We start from the raw sequence: 24,424 nt of genomic DNA on the forward strand, positions 1-24,424 counted from the left end.
CCAGTTCAGATCCTGGGTGTAGACATGGTACCACTTGTCAAGCCACGTTGAGGTGGCATCCCACATAGCTCAACTAGAAGAACCTACACCTAGAATATACAGCTGTGTACTTGGGGGCTTTGGGGAGAGGAAGAAGAAGAAGAAAAAAAATTTAAGTATGTGAAGGTCCATTTTCTGGACTCAATATTCTATCACATTAACCTGTGTCTACTCTTTCACCAGTGCTACCCTGTCTTGATTACTCCCGCTTTATGTAAGTCTTGAAATCAATACTGTGCATCCTCCAACTTTGTTCTTTTCAAAATTGTTTCAGCTATTCTAATTCCTTTGCTTTTCCATATACATTGTGGAATCAGCTTGTTGATTCCAACAAAAAAGCTTGCTATGATTCTGATTAGGATTACATTGAAACTATAAATCAATTTGGGGGAGAATAGCCATCTTAACAATATTAAATCTTCCATTCCATGAACATTGCATTCCTGGGATAAACTTTGTTTGTGATGTATTGTCCTTTTTATTTGCTGGTGAACACATTATGCTAATATTTTGTTCAGGACTTTTGCATCTGTGTTCAATGAAAGATATTAGTCCGTAGTTGTTTGGGTTTTTTTATTATAATGTCTTTGTCTGGTTTTGGTGTCTAGCTCAGTTGCTAGAGAATTCATGTGCAAGGGACTTAAAATAGGAGTAAAGATTTTATATGTCTTAGAAGAACACTAGAGTATTAAAAATCTTATAAAGCTCAAACTGTATTTTTAAATATTTAAAAGTACATTTACTTGTTTAAAAGTGCTTTTTGTCACTAATTCAGAAAAAAAACTATCCTAACTAGATGGAGCTCAGTTTCTTATAGCTAGCTTTCGGTTTGATCATACTTACAGAACACTTTTAGAATCAATTTTATAAGTAGATAAGTATGAACGGGGCAGGGGAGAGCACAGGATTCAAACTTCACATAGAAATCTCCTTTGTATTCTGTCCAGTGGTCTGCAAACTTTGTTTATCTCCCTACTGCTTAGTTTTGCAACTAGTTCTTTCCCTTTAATATTTTTTTTCACTGTGTATTAACAATGGTACACTATATTGTATGATTTTATTATGAAAAGAATTTGCTACTTTTTTTTAAAGATTTTTTTTTCAACTTTTTGTCCCAAAGCCCCCAGGTATATAGTTGTGTATTTTTAGTTGTGGTCCTTCTAGTTGTGGCATGTGGGATGCCGCCTCAGTATGGCTTGATGAGCGGTGCCATGTCTGCGCCTGGGATTCGAACTAGCGAAACCCCGGGCCGCCGAAGTGCAGCACGCGAACTCAACCACTTGGCCACAGGGCCGGCCCCAAGAATTTGCTGCTTTTGTAGATGAAAAACTACTGATCAATTTTATAGATTTAAGACAATATGAGCATTTACGTCTAAATATTCACATTATAGAAATTTTATAAACATACAGATAAAAAGACAAGTTTCATCACTCAGAGATTATATTCGCCACCATTTCAAGGATATATATTTACAGAAATCTGCATTTTTTCTGTACCTGTTGTTTTATAACTTGTCATTAATTTTTGTCATATTAATACATATACTTTTAACGCATATTTTTATTGGCTGCATTATATTCTCTCAGAGAAATACTATCATTTACTTAAACTATTCCCTATCATTTGACAGTTTGGTTGTTTCCAATTTCTGACTGAAAATATAGTTTTTAAATGTGTTACATTATAAACATCAGGAAACTTCCAATGAAATTTGAATTGCAAATTCTCATCACATTATATTTACACATAACAACTTCTGGTTCTATTTCAATAAGAGTAAAAATACCAGGAATTTTATCAGAGGCAAAAACTCATAGTAAAGAATAATTGTCCCTTTCTTGAATCAAGTACATCATTATTTGGATAATGATGTTAACACTATCTATAAAAATTTGCTTTGTTTTATTCTGGCACTTAAAACTTTAAGACACTGCCATTTTTCTTTTCAAATAAGGAATTTAAAAATATCCCTGCTATAATCAACTTAATAGCACATTTACTATCGACAGAACACTGCTAGTATATGATCCAGGATATCAACATTAAGTTCTAGTCACTTAAAACTTTCAAACCTACAAAATCTGTTTTAATGTGATAAGAAGTAATAGTCTGAATGTCTATTACTCTCAGAAATACCTTATTTGGATAAGTTACTGAGTCTTACTATTTTTATGTATTTTATTATTTCACAAAATGAGCTAGTCATATAAATAGCTCAGAAATACTTTTGAAATGAGTTCTAGTAGTAAAATTGCTTTTATTGTCATTTAAGGAAAAATATAAAATCAAAGTTACTATAGGCTTACTTCTTTTTAGGAGATTACATTTGTTCAATATAGCTAATTATAGATTAGCTGTCAACATTTATAAGAAGTTTTCACAAAAAATTCAGCCTGAGTCTCCTGTAAGCAAAATATTACCCTAGTTCTAAAATATCCATATGCATACATCAAATACAGAAATGTTACCAATATTTGATTTTTACTGTATAAAGTTTTAATTAAAAGAACCTAAGACATAAAGTGAGGTATATTTCTACTCTAGCTAAAATAATTAATTTTCTTCCCTAAAGTCTAGTCCATTTTCCTCCCATACACTCTATATTCATCACAAGTCCTTCAAACACCAATACCAAACCGAGGGAAGTGAAAATATATGATAGAGATACTCAAAATGCTACTCTTGTTCAATATACTTACATAAGCTTTTTCTAGTCAAGAAATAATATTTGATTCCCTCTCCCACTTTCTTTGCTACTACTGGAATCTTTAACAAATGACATCTGCGAAAATAAACAATTGCATTTTCATCCAGAGACTGAATATAAAATGAGTTCTGATCATCCTGAACAGAAGACTATTCTCTCAATCAGCGGGCAGAGCTATTGTCTGTGCAATTATACAGAGAGGGTCTATGTACAAACCACCCAAACTACACAGTGATTTATTTCAGCAGCCAAGCAAACTACTCAGATTTTCACTGACAAACTTAAAGCAAAAAGACACTTAAATGGAGCCACACCTGCCTACAGGCAGGAACATGCTGTTGCAGTATCTTCTTCTGGCAGTAAAGAAACCTACTAAGGAAACAACTTTTTTCCAAAGTATACTTCACTCATTTACTGTTAAAGAAAAATTAAAATAAGGTGGTGCTGTGTATTCTGACAAGCAAATGTTTCTGAAAGATTCTAACAACCAAAACACTGCACTGATAAACCAATCGCATCTTTAAAAAGTGTAGTCAGTTGGAACAAAGAGTACTCTGGTATGAAGGTTTTTTAGTACTCCCTTGTTTGTTCTAACAGGTACAATCCAGAAAATGTAGAATTCACGTTATGAATGGTAAAAAAAAATATTTTTATGGAAGGACCCACAATGCAATCCTAAAAACAAATTACAAGCAGAACATAGAAGGAATAATCTCCTGCTGACAAGGGAAATTTGCCTTACAATTAAAACATAGGCACTTAGTATTTTAAAATAAGGTGCTTTCAATTATCTTTGAGCCATCTTCATTATAAACTATCGGACATTTTTAGCAAATAGTCCTAGAACAACTTCTTTAAATAGAAATAAATAGCTTTATTGTTAGAGCAGTTCTATGGAAAGTAAGCCTTTCCTTCCTCAAAATTTTGCTGTAAAAGGTCAATGTGTGATCCCCACTTTCCCTTCTGGTCAATTTTTCCACAACGTCCCCAACTTTGTCTTCTACTTTATATCCCCCCACTTCCTTACATCAGGTCCTCATTTCCAAACTGTGTTACTCAAGCAGTCTCCCAAATAAAAGATGGATTAGAGGGTAAGGACGATAGAGAAAAGGGAACCAAACTGTCAACAGCTACGTTTTAACAGGCATCTGTCCTTATCCCTCCTCTGGTCAGAAACTTCCATTCCTTAAGGCACTCCTGCGACTGGCATTCAGCACTCTCCACAGTGCGATCCCTACTTCCCCTTCTGGTCCTATCCCATTTCTCCTCCCCATGCACCTAAGCACTCCCAAGTAAACAAGTCTGGTAGGAGAGAAACCGCACTCTGCCTCCTCCTAAGTCTTTGCTCTGCCTACAATGCATCTCCTTTTGCTCAACGTTTGCAAGCTGAAGTTTAATTCTTCATTCAAATTTCAGCTTTGCCTTCAATGCAATCCTCCAAAATCCCCTGTAGTATTTCCCATCTCATTCAACTCAGAAAATGTAGACAACATCCACTATGGCCAGGCATATATTAGATCCTAGGGATACAGTTTTTTAAAAAGAGAGAGTTAAGGTCCTTGCCGTTGGAGCTGCTAAGCAGGCAAATAAAGAGAAAGCTTTGGCAGTGTGGAAATTATTAGGACAGAGATAAACAAAGGGTGTTTTGCGATTATCCTCTACCTAACAAAGTCCACGTGCCAGTGCACAGGGAAGGCCACATGGAAGCATGAGAAAGCATATGGCCCTTTTGGAAAATTGCAAGCAGTTAGGAAGGACTGAACAACAGGGTGTGAGGAGAATAGGAGGAATAAGCTAAATTATTAGAGAACTTGCTTGCCAAGCTAAAGAATTTAGACTCTTAAACAGGGAAGGGACTTAACTGGATAAGACCCTAAGCAGCAATTAAAGACAAGACTAGAGGGAAGTATGGCGATCAGGAAGGAAGTTGCTGCAGTAACCTAGAAATGACATACTAAAACACTAAATTTGGCTGTGGCAGTGGAGATAGGAAGACGGGCATAGACATGAGATAGTAAAGATGAAGAAATGATCTAGATTCAGTAAATGGTTAGAGAAAAGATGACTAGTATAGAGTTGGGGCAAAGCCAAGACTCCAGGAAAGAGTGACTTTTAAGCCAATTCTCAAACTTTAGGGTACATACAACCCAGCTGGAAAACATAAAAGTCAGATTTCCAGGCCCCACTCCCTGAGACTGTTTTTTTGTAACTTAGCAGTTTCTGTTGCACAGACCACAATTTGAGAACCTGTGGTTAAGGGACAGGGAAATGCTCTAGAGCAAAAAAGAGGCCAGACAGGGTAGGCTTCTGTGATGACAACCCCTCCCCCTCCCACCTTCCCAAGATAGATCTAAATGCACAAAGCAAGAGTAAGATCCTTGGAAAGCTGGTCATGCAGACTAGTGCATCGGTCTGAGGATCAAATGCAGGGGAAGGTAATTACCAGAGAAGTGGTATGCGTGGTCCATGTTACCATGTGTGTTACTCAAACCATGGGTGGTTTGAGGACCATATATGTTAGAGCCACTTGCAAGGCTTGTTAAGCATAATGATTTCTGGATTCAACCCCAAGATCTACTGATGGAGAATTTCTGGTGCCTGGGATTCTGCATTTTATTTTATTTTTATTTAATTTATTTCAACCTGAACACAGAGTTTATAGCAGCTTTATTTATTTATTTTTTTTTGTGAGTAAGACTGGCCCTGAGCTAACATCTGTGCCAATATTCCCCATTTTATGTGGGACACCATCACAGCATGGCTTGATGAGCTGTGTGTAGGTCTATGCCCGGGATCCGAACCTGCAAACTTGTGGTCACCGAAGCAGAGTGTGTGAACTTAACCACTATGCCACTGGGACGGCACCTAGATTCTGCATTTTAAACAAGCTTTCCAGATGATTCTTAAGCATGATAAAGTTTAGGAACCACTGCCCTAGGCAGCTGAAGCAAGTTAACATTTCTGGAGAGAAGAATGTTTCCTACCTCACCTCTGCTGCTGGCAGTATTACTATTAAGGAGGTGATATACTTTTCCTTAGAAAGAAAGTTACAATTATTATAGTTGAAACACCACTGGTTAGTCTAGATGAGAAATAATAACAATAATAAATGACATTTATGTAGTATCTTCTGCTTAAAAATCAATATTCACAGTGAATTATATTATTTCTGCACAACTACCTTGGGGGATAAATAGTATTATTCCTATTTTAAAGATGAAGAAACAAATCCAGACAGGTTTAATAATCTGCTTATGACTACACATCTACCAAGTAACACAACCAGGGCTCAAGACCATGCCCTCTGCCTCCAAATTCTGTATCCTGCCCCACTAGTCCATACTGTTCTCCCTCAGAAACTAAATCTCAGTCTGATTTCTAGTTTCACCATTGACAGCATCAATTTCTGTGGGAAGATGCACTGTGATTACAACCAAGTGGCTTAAAGAAAACCTTGCAACATACAGTGTAACAACTTGACTGCCTGTTCCTATACTGATACATTCTTACAACGTATCAAACATCCGAAATAGTCTCCAGAATAATCTCAGACCTCACAGGAAAAGCTATGTTAGAGACATAAATCAGGAATCTGGAAGAGCTAGTATATAAGAAGCTTTTCTAAAATTTTATATCAAAACATATCACCCCAAAATATACTTATTGTAGATTCTCACTCTGCATGTCTGAAGTCCCTTAATTCAGACATGGTTCACACTGGTACAGAACTGTATACAAACCATCTGTTTTCTACTCTGATTTCCTCATGGTCAGGAAAAGTAGAATTTATATCAGTAGTTTCTGGCCTTTACTTCTATTCCTGGAATTGAAATCAAATTTAAACACGTTGAAAACTAGGAAATTATTTCCTCTTCACTCTTTCCCTGCCTTAGTTATGAGATCAAATGTCAGACTAAATCTCAATTAGCTAGGGAACCTAAAATTAGGAACATGCTAGGAAATCTGTGATTCCTAAATCAGTGACTCTCAATCTTTGTTTCTGCCTCTACTGTTCACATCCCTATAACACTCTCATCACCAAATATAAAAAATAGTATATCTTATTTAACAGGAGGAGAATAATGAGTATTTGGGGGAAAGACAGGGAAAGAGATCCCGATACATTCTCTTTCAACAGAGGCTGTCTATATCAAGATTAAAGGAGACAGAGCTAAATACATGTTTCTTCTCAAGAGATCTTCTACCATACTTATCATTTAACTCCCTGCTTAGTTGTTTACAATTCTTAGTCCATATTCTTCTGCTTACTCAAGTCCTTGGGTGATTTCACACGCCTTGGACATGTCTATACTTTGGTCAGGTGTCTAGACAAAAGCATGCTTAGGGAAGAGTTATTTATTTACATGGCTTATTATAAAACAGGTCTTTTTGGTTTTCATTATAAAAATAACAGCAAACTAAATAATTTTTACACAGAAGACTGCTATCATAAATCTATAAACCACATGCCTAATCCTTTATAAAAATTCTCCCTGCTGCTATTCTTAGAACATTCCTGTGGTTAGGGGCAGGCATAATTATCTTCATTTTGCAGATGAGAAACCTGAGGCTCAGAGAATTAAGAGATTTGTTTGAGGTCACACAATTAATCAGGAACAGCAGAGGCAGAATCCATAAAAAGATGCCTTTTAGTTTAGGGCATTCTATTAAAGTTACAAGTAGAAAGTGTTCCCCTACAGCTTTCAAGGTTTTCTAGATATTAAAAGGAAAAAAAAAAAAAAGAAAAGCACATAATTTTGCAGAGTCCACAGTTCCATTTGTACTGTGTTTTGACTCAAATTCTAACACTGATATATTAGTTGTTTTGCAAATAGGGCCAAACCTGCTGGCTTGTTCCTAAGGTAACCTTGCAGGATTATACATCATTTGTTTAAAAGGACAAAACAAAATTCCAAAATTAGAAAAATTCATTTAGGAAAGAAAATATCTTTGCTAAGCAATGTTCTAAAAGAGAAGGATTTACTTTTCTGTCATGTTCTTCACCGATTTTCAATACACTGAGACCTAAACAATAAAGGCAATGAAGTGGTGAGCCCCATGGGCCAACTATGTCCAATTCAATTGGAATGCAGAAGGCCCTACTCAGGCAGCAACTGGGCAGTGTCATGAGGCAACACACAGGTTTTTATACGCACTCATTAAAAGTTAGTCACAATTTGAGATCTTGTCCAACCGGTATGGTATGCCCCAAGTTAGAGATCTTAAAAGAGACAAACTACTGACTGACCATTGTTTACCGTGTATTAAACAAAAAAGAATGATATTCATTTCCTCCTGATGGCATATTTAGGAATTTATAGATTTAACCCTTTCAAGCATAATAATTGGTAATGTCCAGAAACCAAATGAATTGATCTTTTAAAATAAATAAACATTGTAAGTCATTTACTTGGGGGCAGGAATACCAGGACAATTACCATATTGGAGCTAGCAAACTTCTTCAAAGAGAGTGCTTTGTTCTAGGCATATTAATGTCCTAAGAATGACCTACGTCTGCAGACAATTGATTCAGGAGTCAAGCCCCATCAGAAAAAATTAGGTTTGTGCCATGGTTCATTTAGTTTAGAGCTCAGGAGCCATGTGTGACTTACCTAACGTCAGTTGAGAGCATCTTCTCATTCGCAAAAAAGAAAACAAAGCTATTTTTGATGACAAGAATATAAAAAGCTAAGGGATAAAATTAAGGTATGTTCTGAATGAAGGATACAAATCACCTATAAGAAAACATTACTACATTTTATTTCTATAGTTTTTTTAAAATCTGAATTTGTCCTGTGATGCTTCTCATTTTATTCTCACGTCATCCCTGTGTGGAAGGAAGAAAGTGGTATTGTTACCTACTGTTATTCTAATTTGTAGAGTAGATATAACTTACCCACGGTTACAGAGGGAGCGACTCAGCTACCCCAGGAGTCTGAGCAGTCTACTCCTGGTGTTGCCCTGACTCCAAGCTTAGGATCCTTCCGACATGTCAAACTATAAAAAGCGTCACAGGTTAGAATTAAATACAGCTTGTATCATGACCATCTCTGTGCCTACAGGAATAATTTGAAGAAGTATGAGTTGGTATATGCTCAGTACCATGCTAGGCATCTCAAGGATTCAGAAGATTTATGATGCATGGTCCCTTCCTCACGGTGCTTAAAATCTAGTTGGAGAGACAAAAGTAATGGGCATGAAGGAAATCTGGTGAGCAAGCAATATTTGTGAGAGTTAAAATGGTGTCTAAACTAACAGATTAACTGGCTGGCTTCTGCATACTGAGCTTTCAGAAAGATTTGGATTGAGGGGGAGTCACCTGAGATCCAGGGCTGACTGAGAGCCTTACAGATTCAAAGACTCAAGCATTTCACTCAGCCCGAAACCAATGGGACAAAGTGAGGGAGTCAGGTATCTCTACTAGTTGTGGCAAATTTGCAAAGGTGTCACAGAATGGGAAAGGCATTTTATGTTTTCAAAGACTGTTGTTAATCTTACGTAAAGTTAGTCCTCAAAAGGTCAAAATCTAAAGTGATACACAAACTTAATTTAAAACAACTCATCTTCCTTCATATCTTCCTTGTACCTCTTCCAGTCATGTATTAAAACTAGAAATGGGGTCATCCACAAGCAGAAGCGGAAGAGATCATGGACAGATCTTCACACAGGCCATTATGTTTCAGCCTTTCCTGAAATGTATGTGGCTTGATAATGGACAAAGAATATGATGATTCAGATGACTGCTTCTACAGAGAGGAGAAATTCCACATTTTTAATGCTAGATTATATGAATAATATTGTAGTTCAACTTTTTACATTACTTGAACTAAAAAGACACTTCAAACTCATAATTCAGCTATTTTAAACCAAAAGCCTTTCCTTTATTATAAGAAGGTCTTACTAAAATTACTGATTTGCTCACTATTGCTTCTTACACACTGGTCTTCTCTCCCCAGCTAGGCTATCAACACCATGAAGGCTAGAACAAGACCGTATCCTCATCTCCATACTGCCTGGCGCAGACACCAAGCAAATAGTAGGCACTCAGACTCTAAAACGTTGATGGTGATACTGATTTTTCTCCTCTATGGCTTCTCCACCACCCCAAACAAGACAAGATCTTTAGCTTGCTTTTATTTTTAATTTCTAGGTTTGACTGAAATCTGAAACTATGGGTACAGATTTTGTCTTCCAAAAAATTTACATATAATATTTTATCATTCACATAAAACTACAGCTCTAACTTTCATTGCCATATTATCAATGATTGTTTAACGTTAATCCCAGTTTAACTAGATTCTTGGTTCACCGCTGTGTCTTCTGCCACCAATCTTCTTATATTCTGGGGTACATCCCTAAGTACATACATGTTGTTTTTACAAACTTTCAGTCTGGATGATCCTTCTGCCCTGACATCTGAGCCATAGCTTAGCTTATAAAGAACTCTAAGTTAAAAATACTTTCTGTACAGTACTTTGTAAACCTTGCCCTATTTTTCACAAGTAGCAGATAAGAAGCCTGATGCCTACAGGATTACAGTTGCTTATAGGTAACCTCTTTTTTCCTTCTCTCTGGAAGCTGGTAGGGACTTCTTTCTATCCCTGGAGTTCAAAAATATCACCATGATATGTCTAGAACCCTTCTATCTGAAGGCCTAAGATTTTCTTCAACTTTGGGAAATTTGGGGTTTTTTTCTTTACTCTTTATCATTTCTTCCTGACCCCCCTTGCCTTCTGGATTACTTTTAGACAGATAGTGGCTTTCCTAGCTCAATCCTCCATATCTCAAATTTCATCTCATCATTTTGATCACTTTGCCTTTTAGACTAGTTTTTAGATGAATCCATTGGCTTGATCTGTCAAATTACGAATTTAGTCTTCATTCTTGTCCATACTACTCATTCAGCCACCCTATTAATATGTTTGCTTTACATTTCTGCAGCCACAGTGTAGTTTTTAAGAAATGCCATAGGCTTAAAAAAACAAGAAACCCAGCAGTCTATCCTTGCTTCATAGATTTTGAGAGCTTCTTGAATCATTAAGTATGGTACCAATTTCACCTTTTAAAAGGCCCTTATGTACCGTATGTATGTATTACCTCTGTTACCTGGGTGTGGGAGGTAGGGTGTTCAGTCACCCACCTCATGGGTTTGATTTTCCTAAAAAGTTTACTGCTTCTCAGTAGTTTGCTCATCTTTATACACGAGGGCCTAGATCTGCACTATCCAATATGGTAGCCACTATCCTTATGTGGCTATTTAAATGAGTTAAAATAAATAAAATGAAAATTCAGTTCCTTACTTGAATTGGCAACATTTCAAATTCTCAATAGGTACCTGTAGCTAGTGGCTACCATACTGGATAGCACTGATATGGAATATTTCCATCATCACAGAAAGTTCTTCTGGATAGTACTGGTATAGAATAACCTGTATCTGTTACAGAATGGGTTACTAAAGCAGAATTGAGAATTGCTATTGCTCTGGAAATAAATTTAGATATTAATTATAGATTCCTTGGCTCTGGCTAATAGGATAAAAATTAACAGCTTGATAGCTTTTGCTTTATGCACAGGAAGCATGTTGCCTCCAAGTATAAGGGTTCCTTGTTAAATTCAGAGACCAAAAATGATCAGGAATGTTGCTGTGCTTTTGTCTTTCATGGCATTTGCCCACTTTAGAGAACTGTTCTTCTGACTTTATCTTCAGGGCAAACGCCAAAGAAAGCCACTTGGTGAAAAGGATTGGTACAGATCTTGTTAATTCTGATACTGGCATTATTCTAGGGTTTTACTAGAAAAATCTTGACTTCCATCTGTATCGTATTACAGATTCATAAATGGTGTAGTTGCATCAGTCTAATCCTATCTATTTTATATCTTAACTTTCCTTAATGTTCTTTTCTGCTTTTTCAGTTTTCTAATATTGTAGTTTTATTTTTTCCTCTGTCATTTCACTGAAATTTGAAGAAAACAGAAAGATAAATGCATGTTTTCAGTCAGCCATTTTGAATTAGAAGACTTAGTAAAATTTGACTGATTTTTCTTACTGGGTAGCAAAAAGAAGGCCGTAATAAAGGTGTCCCTAGAGAATCCCTACAATTAGGGTTAACTATCACAGTAAACCAGGGAGTTTTTTATTTCAGTACACTAGAGAACAGTTCACGATGAAATATACAAGGGTCAAACAACTGCCCACGGGTCAATAATAAAGAGCTTAAATAAAGCAACAGCATCACATACATAAAAGTAACCATAATATTTTTTTAATATAAATAATAGATGACAACTTATCCCACACAACCATTCTAGCTTTATTAACAACTAGATCTTGCATTATGTCCTGTAAGCATTTATGTTTACAGGAAACGTGATATCACATTACTATAATGTCTTGTGATAAAGGCTAACGATGATACAGGCTAATGATGATCTAGGCTAATGATGACATAGAGAACATTCACATATACAGGTATATACCATGATGTCAAATATATTACTCAAATTGATGACTTCAGTGACATGAGTAATTTCAAAACAAACAAGTCAGCCACCTGGTGAGAGAGGGCTGAGCATTTAATAATATATAACTCTTCACAGAACAACAAAGCATTTAAAATAATCCCTAGCTTAGCTTGGTAGTTCATATCCATGATGTTGTAAATGGCTTACAACACCAAATGACCTTCAAAACCAGATATGACTAATTAAAGTTACAATAGAATTCTACTGCTGATAGATCAGCACCGAAAATTATTATACATACATAGTTCCACCACCTATAAGAAACACTTCTTTGTTAACGACATATGTCTCTGGAAAAGCAAACACAACCAAAAAAGAAAATATGTCATACAACTTAGTTCCAAAGGACAAGGTGAATAATTATATTAATCCCCTATTCCAACTAGAAATGAACTTAATAATATATCCAAGAAATGTTTATCATAAAGTTCGAAAAATGTCATTCAATCTCATGAATAAGCAGATGAATTGGAAGAGAATTAATATTAAGGTTGAAATAATCAGCTTCAAAGCTATGGGAAAGTTCAAATTTACTCTTGATATTTTTAGAAGCCAGAAATGCTACAGTCAAAAAAACTACCATCGAAAAATCAAATCACACCAATTTCTTTCAGCCCAAAGAAGTATTATATGAAGTTTTATTGTATATTTAAGTAGTTAAGATGATCCATCACTACATCCACCAATACTATTTATGAAAAGAGAGGCTGGTCATCCAGGTACCTGTACTTCTCTCTCCTTTGCCCCCAAAAGCTATGACCTCAAGGTTATTCTAAAATACTTTATATTCATCAAGATAATTACATTTGAGGAGGAGAGTGGTAGTGACTATGACAGGCCAGTGACGTTCTCTTGATCTGGGTATTGGTTACATGACTGTGTTCACTTGGTGAAAGTTCACTGAACTCTATGATGATTTTTGCTCTTTTTTATATGTTTGCATGTTATACTTCAACAAAAGTTTAGTAAATGAAAATGTTCCCTATTTAAGTTTTTTCCAATTTTTAAAATAGTTACTAGTCTGAGATTCCTGAATGAAGGATTCATATCATACTCATCTTTTGTCAGTGCTTCATACATAAGAGGGGCTTAATAAAGACAGGTTAATTAACACAGATCAGTAATCAATTGTGCAGTGTCAATAAGAACTACTTGACTTCCATTCCTTCATCCCCATCATAGCACTGCTGCTACAGATGCATAAGTACCATATCACAGAACTGCATGCTACAAGTCCATGAGTAGTTCAAAAAGGCTTGAGTCCCTGTCCTCTGAGAGATGGTATTTGTGCATGGATGTGTGAGGGAAAGAGAAAGAAGCCAAGACAAATACACATACTAAAAACTAATGTGACATGAACCATATGTGTGGTGAGGGCAATAAATGCCATAGGGAAGGAGGGAGACATTCCAGTGGGATTAACCAGGAAAGGCATAACTCAGGAAGCAGCATGTGAGCATGATGAACATCTTAGTAAGATGAAGGAATGGACTAGCATTTCCAGAATGCTTAACACTGCATGCCAGATACCATGTGAGCATTTTCATAAACCTTACTTAACCCTCACGATACAGCTAAACCGACTAAGACTCTCACAGGTTAAGAAATTTGTCTCATATCACAGTCAGTAAATAGCAGAGAATTTGACCTAAATCTTTTGACTCCAAGATCAATGTCTACCACACCATGTTGCCACTGTCTTGAACAAGAGCTTGATACCTTTAGCCAAAAATCCAAAAACTCACATCTGAAATCTGACAAAAAATGACAAGGAATTTTTTTCCTACCCAATGCATACACTTCAAAATATTTTTATTCTTTAAAGTAACCTGACCAAAGCCAAAACAAAACAGACCATATCAGCTTACAAGAATGATGGCCTAAATAGACAGTACTGGAATTTTAATTCACAGCTTGTGATCAATCCATTTGATTGGAAAAACTCTTAAGCCAATCACAGTCTTCTAACCAGAGAGCCAATTACCTGTGAGAGGCTTTCATTCTTATGCTTTTGCCACCACATAATGTAATATGTTCATTTTGGCAATAAGCATAAATACCAATTTATCATCTTGTTTGGGAAAAAAACCTTCACATACTCTTAGCCTCTTCTTGCCCTTCTGTTTATTTTTTATTTTATTTATTTTTTGCTGAGGGAGATTTTCCCCAAGATAACATCTGTTGCCAATCTTCCTCTTTTTTCTTGCTTGAGGAAGATTTGCCCTGAGCTAACATCTATGCCAATCTTCCTCTATTTTCTTAATTTATTTTCTTTTATTTTTTTTGCTCAGGAAGATTTGCCATGAGCTAACATCTGTTGCCAATCTTCTTCTTCTTTTCTTTTTGCTTGAGGAAGAGTAGCCCTGAGCTAACATCTGTGCCAGTCTTCCTCTATTTTGTATGTGGGTTGCTGCCATAGCATGGCTGACAAGTGGTGTAGGTTTGCTCCTGGGATCCGAACCCACAAACTCAGGCCGCTGAAGTGGAGCATGCACAACTTAACCACTCCGCCATGGGGCCAGCCCCTCTCTGTTGTACGAGGACTTTTATTTATTCACTCAAACATTACTGAGGAACCTTCAATGTGTCAAGAACTCTTCTCTCAAAAATGAATAAAAGAGATGTCTTGTTTTCAAAAAGATTCCCCAGTGTAACAACAATTTTACTAGATCCTTTTCATTTCATTTTTTGTTTTCAGATTACTCTCCTTCAACTTCCTAACACACACCTACAAACTCATCAGCACTCATTCTTCCTTTCTGCCTGATTCCATTCTTCTATCTCATTCCATTCAACTTTTCCTTGATCCTTCAACCTCAAGCTGTACCATCTCCTTGAGGATAATACTATTCCAATTATTCCCTATTTCATCCTTTATTTCTGAATTATTATGGTATGCTCCTGTATTACCCTTGTCATAACATTTAACACACTGTTATAATATTTATTTACTTCATTCAATCACCAACTACTTATTAAATATGTCCTATGTACCAACCCACGGTCTAGATATTGAGGATATAAAGAAAATCTTTGCCTTCATGGAAAGCATATTCTGTGGTGGGCTATAAATAATGCAAACAAGTAAACAAACAATATGTCAGAAAGTAATGAGAAGGTTATGAAAATTAAACTAATTTAACAGTTCATAGTTCTGCTGATAAACTGAAACAGAGAATGTGAGAAAAGTCCAAGAGTCAAGGGTGATTCTTATATTTTTGGTTTGAAGAACTGGGTAAACAGTGGAGTTGTTTATGGCGTTGGGTAACACTGGAGAAGGAAAAGGTTTGGGAGAGAAAAATTAAGAGTTCTTTGTTTGCCATGTTAAGCTTGAGATGCCTTTTCGATATTCAAGACTAGAGGTCAAGTAGGTAGTTAAATATATAACAACTCTGCAGCTCAGGAGAAAGGTTGGCCTAGAGTTCCAGATGCGGAAAGTATCAGCATAAAGATGGCATTTAAAGCTATGGCCTAAGCTGAAGGAAGAAACTTTAGGAGAGTGTTTGAAGGGTAAATGCTGCTGAGCGACTGAGTAAGATGAGCACTGAACAATATTAACTAAGGATTTGGCGACAGAGATCAACAACCTCGACAAGAGTGGTTTTAGTAGAATGGTAGGTACAAAAACTATTTGGATAGGGATAGAAGCTGTCTGGGATATAAAGAAGTGGAGAACCATAAGCTTTTCTATAAAGAGGAAGAAAGAAATAGGGTGGAGCTAGAAAAGAACATGCGTTCTGTCTAAGGGGGGCTTTTTGAGAAATTGAAATAACTCATCAGAGATGGAAAGATGGATGATGAAAGAGTCCATGGACAACTGAAGCCTTCAGCCTTTAAGTCCTTAAGCAGGCAAAAGGGAATGAGCTCCAGGGTACACGTGGAGTGACTAGTCTTAGGGAGGGACAGGCACTTCATCCACTATAACAGGAAGGCAGAGTACATGGGTACAGATGCAGGTGGTTTGGTAGATGTGATGGTGGAATAATAGAAAGCTGAAAGTAAGCAGGGTTAGGATTCTGTTAGGCAAGTACCACAGAGGGAAAGTAGGATAAGGCAGCTGAGTGATATGTAAACAGGCAGTTACACTGATGGAACACAGACTCCAAGATAGATAACAAGGGAACAAAGGACATGAATTACATACAGTGAAAATTGGAATGGTTAATGTACAGGAGCACCCAATGGAGTTAAAAAAATTATCTGAGGAATAAGGAAATCAGATCAGGTTTTTCTTAAAAGTTTATAAGTGGAGCAGTTACCAGCAACGAGAAAGTTTCAGGTTTGACCACAGGAGTAGATTTCTGAGATGGGGGGTCTAAAAGCTGAGATCAGATGTTGGACTATCCGTGTGGATGCAGCAATCACTAACTAAGTATGATGACAGGAACTCTGGAGAGGCAGTAAGCCACGGACTAATGAGGCGGTACAACTAGGAGGCAAGGACAGATCTGGAGGGGCTAACAGTCTGAGGGCATGTGTTTCAGAAGGGCTGGGGGTTTTGATCGAGGAAGAAAAGGACTGAAGCAGCAAATAGGAGAAAGGGTTCTAAATAGGGGGCTGAAGATGTGGGGAGAAAAAAACATCATTACTTAAGGACTACAGGGAAACAGAGTTCCCAGGAATAGTCAGGTAGGGCAAGAAAGTCAAAGAAATTTTATTTTCAACACGCTGCCTCTATTTGATGATAATAAACTAGCAATTCCAGGAGGCAAGTGGAAGAGTTAGGGGAGGGGGCATTGAAAGGTTGGAAGATTGCATCAGGTTAGGATATGCACAAAGCCAAATGAGGATAAAATTTCCCAGGAATAATGGCTAACCTGGGAATCTTGGATACTAAAAGAAATAATCAAAACAAATGAACACCTTTTGTAAGCTTCATGAGAGCAGTGCAGTATCTTTCCACTAAATTCCCTTTCTGCTTACAGTTAGCAAAAAAGATTCCTAATGATAATAACCTTCACGTACAGGGCCCTTGCACACATCCCATGAGTTCAGAAAAGAATGTTTATTTAATTTGTTCAATACATTTAAGTGCTATTTGGCCTGGAGTGATAAGGAAAATCTCAGAAAGGAATCTTAGGCATGTTAGCTATTCCTTTATCTCCTTCTCATTTTATTTCTTCCTTTCACAAAAGTCAATGGTGAGAAAGAGAGCAACGACAATTAAGGATGAAGTGAGCGGCAGCATGGTTGTTCTGAGGACACGCAGGATTCTCTGTACACCTGCTGTGACCTCACAATAACACTTGTGCAGGTGTGGAAAGACTCCTCCAGCTTCAAACAACAAGTGCTGAAGCAGCCTGTAACTCCCAGCCCCCAGGTTCCCTGTCCAACCGCACCCCTCTCCACTACAGGGTCTCTCTAAGCAGAAAATGACCCATTTGGGGGAGAGTTAATATAAATTATGACTTTCCTCTCTCTCAGGTGAACTAATTTACCTGGATGAAGAATTCTGAGAATATTTTTTCTAACAGTGCAGTATTTCACTTTATGGAGAAACAAGTGTTGACAATATAATTACAAAATTTCATAATCCAACAGTGAGTTTAGTACTATTCCCTAACACAGCAGATCAAATCAGGACAAATTAATTTCAGTGGTCATTGTACGTAAAATTAATTTCAGTGGTCATTGTACATAAAATTAATTTCAGTGGTCATCACATCATTGTACATAAAATATATGATTGATGTAGGAAAAAATTATATTGCAGTAGGCCTCAACATTAAGAAACATGCAGAAGCACTGTATTAAAGGCTTCAAGTGGAAGGTCCTTGGGAATGTAGGTATATGGAATATCCCTAAGCACAGCTGAAATTATTTTTGTGTGAAAGGAAGGAAAGAAAATAAAAGGTAACTAATAATAGGGAAGACAATACTTCAAAATGTTGAAAATACCACAAAGGAAGAGTAAAGAGCTTCACTAGCACTATGACTTTTATTAGGTATAACATTCTTATATATATCATAATGCCCAGCACACCACAGACTGTCACCTTGGCAACTGAAAAAGCATGCTGAACTAAATAACAAGTCAAGTGCAGGGGAGAATATATTTAACATAAATTCATTTAATAGATAGCATTGGTAAACTATATCAAAGAACATTTCCCAAATTGAAAAAAGGTCAAAGGGTGTCCCAAGTGATCGCTAGAGTGCCAGAGATGGCCACCTAGAAACTACAGAGCATTCTATATCTGCTCAACTGCAGATTTGTTCAATGGCTACCCACTTATTTAACCCTTAATTGTTGACGCCCATCGACTGAGAAATAACATTTATCCCATGAATGGCCCTTCATCTCTCACACGGAATTACTCACATCAGGGATTATCTGAACCAATCGGAGACTGTTCTCTAAAGTGTAATAACTCTGGGCTGGGGGAGATAGGACCAAGATCCCGTATCATTTGATTCCAAGCTATCTGGACAAAATGAGCCTTACCAATAGTAGGGCATCCTTTTCTAAAACAAGACTTCATTCCTCTTACAGTATAAGGCATCATGGACAACTAGATTATTATCACTCTATCCTGGAGTGAAACTAGGAAAAATAAGATCTAGGCTCAGTAATTTTATGCACAAAATCCAGTTTGTAATGATCATCTGTATTCTCCTCACAGAGAAACAAATCAACTCAAGTGTCATGACAGAAGTTTGTATGTGAAGGCTTACGAAAAGGAAGAATATTAAAAGACAATTATTAGAATTATTTTGACTTGTGATTAGCTAAGATATTCAATATGCTAAAATGTCAACTTGTTTGCTTTCTTTCTGTACAACTTAATAGTTTTCTGTTTTAAAAGGATTGATAGATGCAGTGTTTCTAAAACTTTCACAAACAAAAAGAAAACAAACAAAAACAGAACTTCAAGACATCTGGGCAATTAATCAGTTGTTTTCCTGTAATATCCATTTTTAATTGAGGTAAAATTTACATTGATGTCATGCACAGATCTTAAATGCACAATTCAATGAGTTTCAATAAATGTATTCTCTTGTGATCACGTTTGCATCACTCCAGAAAGTTTTTATGAGCCGCTTCTAGTCAACCCAGCCATCACCCAAGGGAACCACTGCTTTGATCTCTACAGTTGGAAGAAGCACCTGGTTTCTTTCCCTCCACGCAATGTTTCTGAGATTCATCCACATCGTTTGCATGTATCAGTAATTCAGGTTTTTTAAATAGCAGATTTGTGTCCCATTGTATGACTGACACAATCTGCTTATCTATTCCTGTGTTGATGGATATTTGGGTTTTGGGGGGGATTTTCTCCCAGTTTTTGGCTATTGCAAATAAAGGTGCTTGTAAACACAGAATCCTGCTCTGCTATATAAACGTAATTATACCACCTTAAACTTAAGACAGCTTCCTGCCTAACCAGTGCTGAGGGACCTGACTATATCAGCATCTGCTGTCACATAAGTGAGCGAGAGGAGCCCCACAGAACCCTGGCTGATTAGATGGGACCCATCCCAACTGGTCCACATCTGTGATATGCGACACTCCAGCGGGTCACATCTTGTGAGGAGAGACTCTTTTCCTGAAACATTTCAAACAGGTAGTGTCTACGGGCAATGGCAATAAAGCTCATCTCTGTGCTGACCTAATCTGGTGTCACACTGCTTCTATTACACACAAAAATACAGTATTAAACAACAACAACAACACACATACACAAAAAACGGCTTTTGATTCACTTGTCCTTTAAGGTCTTCTAGCACAGACTTCATCTAAAATAGTTACATGCTAGTTATGTCACTGTGGGTACATCATTCACCTCTAAGTCCTAATTTTCCAACATACAGAATGGTATAATTACAGCATCTATCTTAGGGTTATTTTGAAGATCAAGTTAGATAATGTGTATCAAGTATGCATAGTGGCTAACACACTTAAGTACACAAGTATTAGCTACTATTAACAAAACTATATTTCAAAACTATTTAGAGAGAACAGCCTCAGATTTTCATTTTCCTTTGCCATTCCATGGTAAAGACCAGAGTTTCCGAAAATCACTATGTTTCCCCCTCCCCCTAAATTAGTTCAAGTTCAACAGTTATTATATAAACCAAAAGTTTCCATAGTCGAGCAAGTCTTGGTTAAATAACTTTTTTACACCGCAAAACATCTCGGTGCTTTATGCTAACGTACACTATGACCTCCTGAAAGTGAGATCTAGTATTTAGTATTTCCAAAGTAATTTGACCATGAAATTGACTCCTGCCCTATCGAGAAGATCATGTGATCCTGGAGCTCTAACACTTTGGGAAATTTCAGCAAAAACAATGCTGACTGCACATATAAAATAAATAGCACTCTTAAGAAGATGATATACGCTCTTCCCATTTCGTTTTCTCAAATGCCATCCTTCAGGTCTCAGGGAAGCCTTCTTTAACCCTCCAAACTTAATCAAGACTTCCTGTTAGGTACTCTCAGAGTTCCCTTAGAACTTCCCTTCATAGTTCTTACTGTCGTTTGTATTAACATACTTGAAAGATTATGTGATTAACGCCTGTCACCTTGCCCACCAAACTGTAAGCTTCAATTGAAGCATGGCTGTGTATTATGCTCAACACTATACCCAGGCATCTAGCACAGCGTTTGGTACCAGATACAGATGTGGAACAAATATGTAAATACAAGAATTTCAATGCAGCTCTGTCATAGTGAAAAACTGAAAACAACTCAAATATTTATTAAGAGGAAAGTAAATAAGTTACTCCACATTTATATTATAGATATTATACAGCCATTAAAAAGAATGAGCTTAATCTCTATGTTCTCACATACCCATCTTACTGAATGAGAAAGAAAAAAATGTAGTTTATTACATATGTATTATATTGTGCATAGATGTCTAAAAACATACCATTAAATTGTTAAGAGTGATTACACCTGAAGAGGAACAGGACTGGGTACTTTCACTTTTATACTTCATACATTTCTTTATTGTTTCAATATTCTTCAACAGTATGCGTTTCTTTTCCATGTAATTTTTTTAGGTTTTGAGCAACTGCAAGACCATAGAAATTATCATATGCTTTATGCAGTTCATATTTGTATCACTATTTCTTAAAAATATTTTTTTAATGATCCTCATAGCAATCTTGAGGGAAAGTAAGACAAGAGATAGCATTAACCCTGTGTTGTAGATTAAAAGCTATAGGTAAATTGCCTAACATCACAAAGCAAAATAAACGACAGAACTGCGGCTAAAATGTGGCTCTTTTTTCTTAGTCCAGTGTTCTCTTCACTACACATCACTGCCTTTCCAGTAAGAGACACAAGGCTGTCTTGACACAATCAACACTTTAGCACCAAATGATTAGAAGAGCTTGAAACCTATTCCCACCTCCACCCAGCTGTGCAAATCATGGGAGGGCACTGCAGGCCTATGGCCATAGAGGCCTCTTCAATAACGCCAGGGAAGGGGAGCTTACAAGATTCTAGTGCATGTTCTTCACTATTAAACAACTCCCTTATAGAGAGCTGAAACCTAACTCTGTTACTTTGACCCATTGGTCCAAGTTTGGCCATTTGGAATGCCACCAAACAAGCTTCCCTCCCCTTCCAGAATATATTCAAGTATATGAAGACAGCTATCACGTGTGTCCTTTTGGGAATGGATGCTTTCTCTAGATAAATTTCCCAATGAAACATGTCATTATTCAACTTCTAATTTCAGTGAAGTCCTGACACATTGCTTGGCAGAGGAGGAATAGGGGAGCTATCATGTAAGATTCCCACAAAATAATGAGGTACAAGCAGTTAACTGTTACCACCATTCTTTAAGGAGAGTTACAGAGAACCATGCACTTCCTACCACTCCTCTTTGTTAGATGTCACTGAATCAAACAGTTTTCTGGTGTAAAGCATAGGAATGAAGACAGGGTCAGATGCTTCTGACAAAATCTTGGCTTTAGACAGCTGCACATAGCTGGTTCAGGAATCTGCTATGAACATAGCCAATTATTGGTTCTCCATTAGACAGATGAACAATCAACCTAAAGATCTCTTCTCAATAAAATATTTCTTGCTGTTTTTGTCTAAACCTCCAAAAACAAAGTACCTGGTGGTTCTACCAATGGACAAATGAGACTTCTTCACCATTTAAAAAAGGCAAAGGAATTAATGATAAAATGATAAACAAAATGAAACTTAGTGACTGAACTAGAGATCCAAGAAAAGTTTTAAGACCATAATGACACGGTTGTTAGATAACACCAAGAATATGCACAATGAAAAGTACAAGTATGAGACGTCTAGGAAGAAGTGTTAGTATAACAAGTACAAGTTCAAGAATTCTGGTACTTACAAGTGCAAGAAGTGCAGTAAGCTACACTGTAGCTAAATACTTATTAAAGCTGCTTTTTATCATCCAATGAAAAGCAATCAGAATCAAATGCTTGTGCAAAAACTAAGAGTAAGAATACAGGACAAGACAGACATCTATTTAGACTAGCACAGCTTTTTATTCTGGTTTACCTATTGATAAGAGGCATAAACTTGAGAAAGCATTCCCAAATGTTGCCCCAGGTTTTCTTTCTGAATCTGAGTAAGGGAAAGAGAGGTCTTCTGAGTACCCAAATGAAAACATCCCTCCTTATTCTTCTTTACTGAACCATCTTTCCCTTCCTCAGACTTTATCATAATTTGTAATTATATCTCTTTGTGCTTGCTTGTTGTCCAAGGACCCAGAAAACTATAAATTCCTTGAAAGCAGAATCAACTCTTTTTAACCCTGTATACACATGAGCATAGGGCCTTGCACACGGAAGGTGCTCATTACACATCTGTAGAGTTAGTGAAGACCGAAAGAGGAAAAGCAGACCACTGGTTACCACAAACAGTTTACTTTGCTTTCTTAATCAATGTTGAGAAATTAATCACTTTTTGGACACATTATGATCCAGACCATTTATATACATCATTTAGTTTAGCCTCACAACACAACAATCCTGGTAGGTTTCTCACTTGAGACCAAAGTAAGGCTCAGAGAAATTAAATATTAAATAACTCAAGCCACACACCTAGTAAATTTGAACTCCAATTTATGTGAATTATCATGTTTATCTGATGTGCTGGTGGCCCCCAAAACGCCCTTGTCTTCAATTATCTCCTCTACATACAGCTATGGAGGGAGGGAGAGATGCCTGAAGCAAATTCGTAGTTGCACACAACCCAAGACCTCTTGCTATCTCGACAGTCTTAATTTTCTTCCAGTTTACAGAAATCCTGCTAAAGAGGTAAACGACTTATAAACAGAAAAACAAGCATTTTTACTTTAAACAAATAATTTGATCCTCAGAACATCTTATAAAAGAAACAGGTACTCTCCACTATGTTGTGGCTAAGAACGCTTAATCCTTCACACTCTCCCTACAAAGCTATGGGCTTGGGGTTTTCCAAAAAGGAATAGGGGCTGCATAAACTTAGGGCAAAATTTCAAAGTGACATTCGTTCCATAAACCTCGTTTTCCTACTGCCAGTATGTGACCCAGATGGGAGTTCAACGACTCAGTTTCCCTATTTGCATTTCCGGTTTGATGAGGGTCCCGTTCACTCTTTGCGCAATGAGTTAAGCGGTAGCGGCTAAAAATATTTACGAGGAGACAACACATTCAGGTCAAAGAAAGGGCGTGGGAATACCATTTTAGAAAAGGTTGCACTGCGGCCAAAACTAACTCTGGGCTGCGGTCCACGCTCTCCCTCGCCAACTCCTCTCACTTCCTCTTTCCCCTCCACTGAACTATTCCTTCCTGGAGTCAGATTTAGTGCAACAGGCAGGTTCCTACCTTGGTCTGAACACTCTTATCAAACTTGTCATTTTTGAAGCTAAACGTATTCTGGTGCCTCTGAGGCCTGGAACGAGTCACGTTCCCTTTCTGGGAGCTCATCGCCGGAACCACAATCAGTTCGCGCTGGACAAAGGAAGATGCAGGGGAGACCAAAACGCCAGCAACTACCCCACGAAGTTGACGCTTCTGTCACTGACCCGGAAGGAACTCATCTAGCTTTCCGTCCCCGCCCCCTCAGCCCACGTGACTCCGCGCGGAGGTCAAAGGACACCGTCCTGCCTTTCAGTTCCATCAAGGTTCTTCCACGCGGCCCAGCCTCGACCCCTCCCCCTCCGCACAGCCTCCCTCTCA

General features: G+C 37.3%; 1 protein-coding gene across 3 annotated transcripts in view; it reads right to left on the reverse strand.

Moving 5' to 3' along the window:
- The window catches only part of C22H9orf85 (chromosome 22 C9orf85 homolog), a 225,226-nt gene extending 200,829 nt beyond the window's left edge, over positions 1-24,397 (reverse strand). For all 3 annotated transcript variants that reach the window (XM_070590120.1, XM_070590121.1, XM_008513571.2), the window contains exon 1: positions 24,071-24,397. In XM_070590120.1, the coding sequence (XP_070446221.1) occupies positions 24,071-24,172 (102 nt within the window). In that variant the 5' untranslated portion in view covers positions 24,173-24,397. The remainder of the gene's footprint in view (positions 1-24,070) is intronic.
- Between the last annotated feature and the right edge of the window lie 27 nt (positions 24,398-24,424).

The sequence above is a fragment of the Equus przewalskii genome, chromosome 22 (assembly GCF_037783145.1).
Source record: "Equus przewalskii isolate Varuska chromosome 22, EquPr2, whole genome shotgun sequence".
Classification (NCBI taxonomy): domain Eukaryota; kingdom Metazoa; phylum Chordata; class Mammalia; order Perissodactyla; family Equidae; genus Equus; species Equus przewalskii.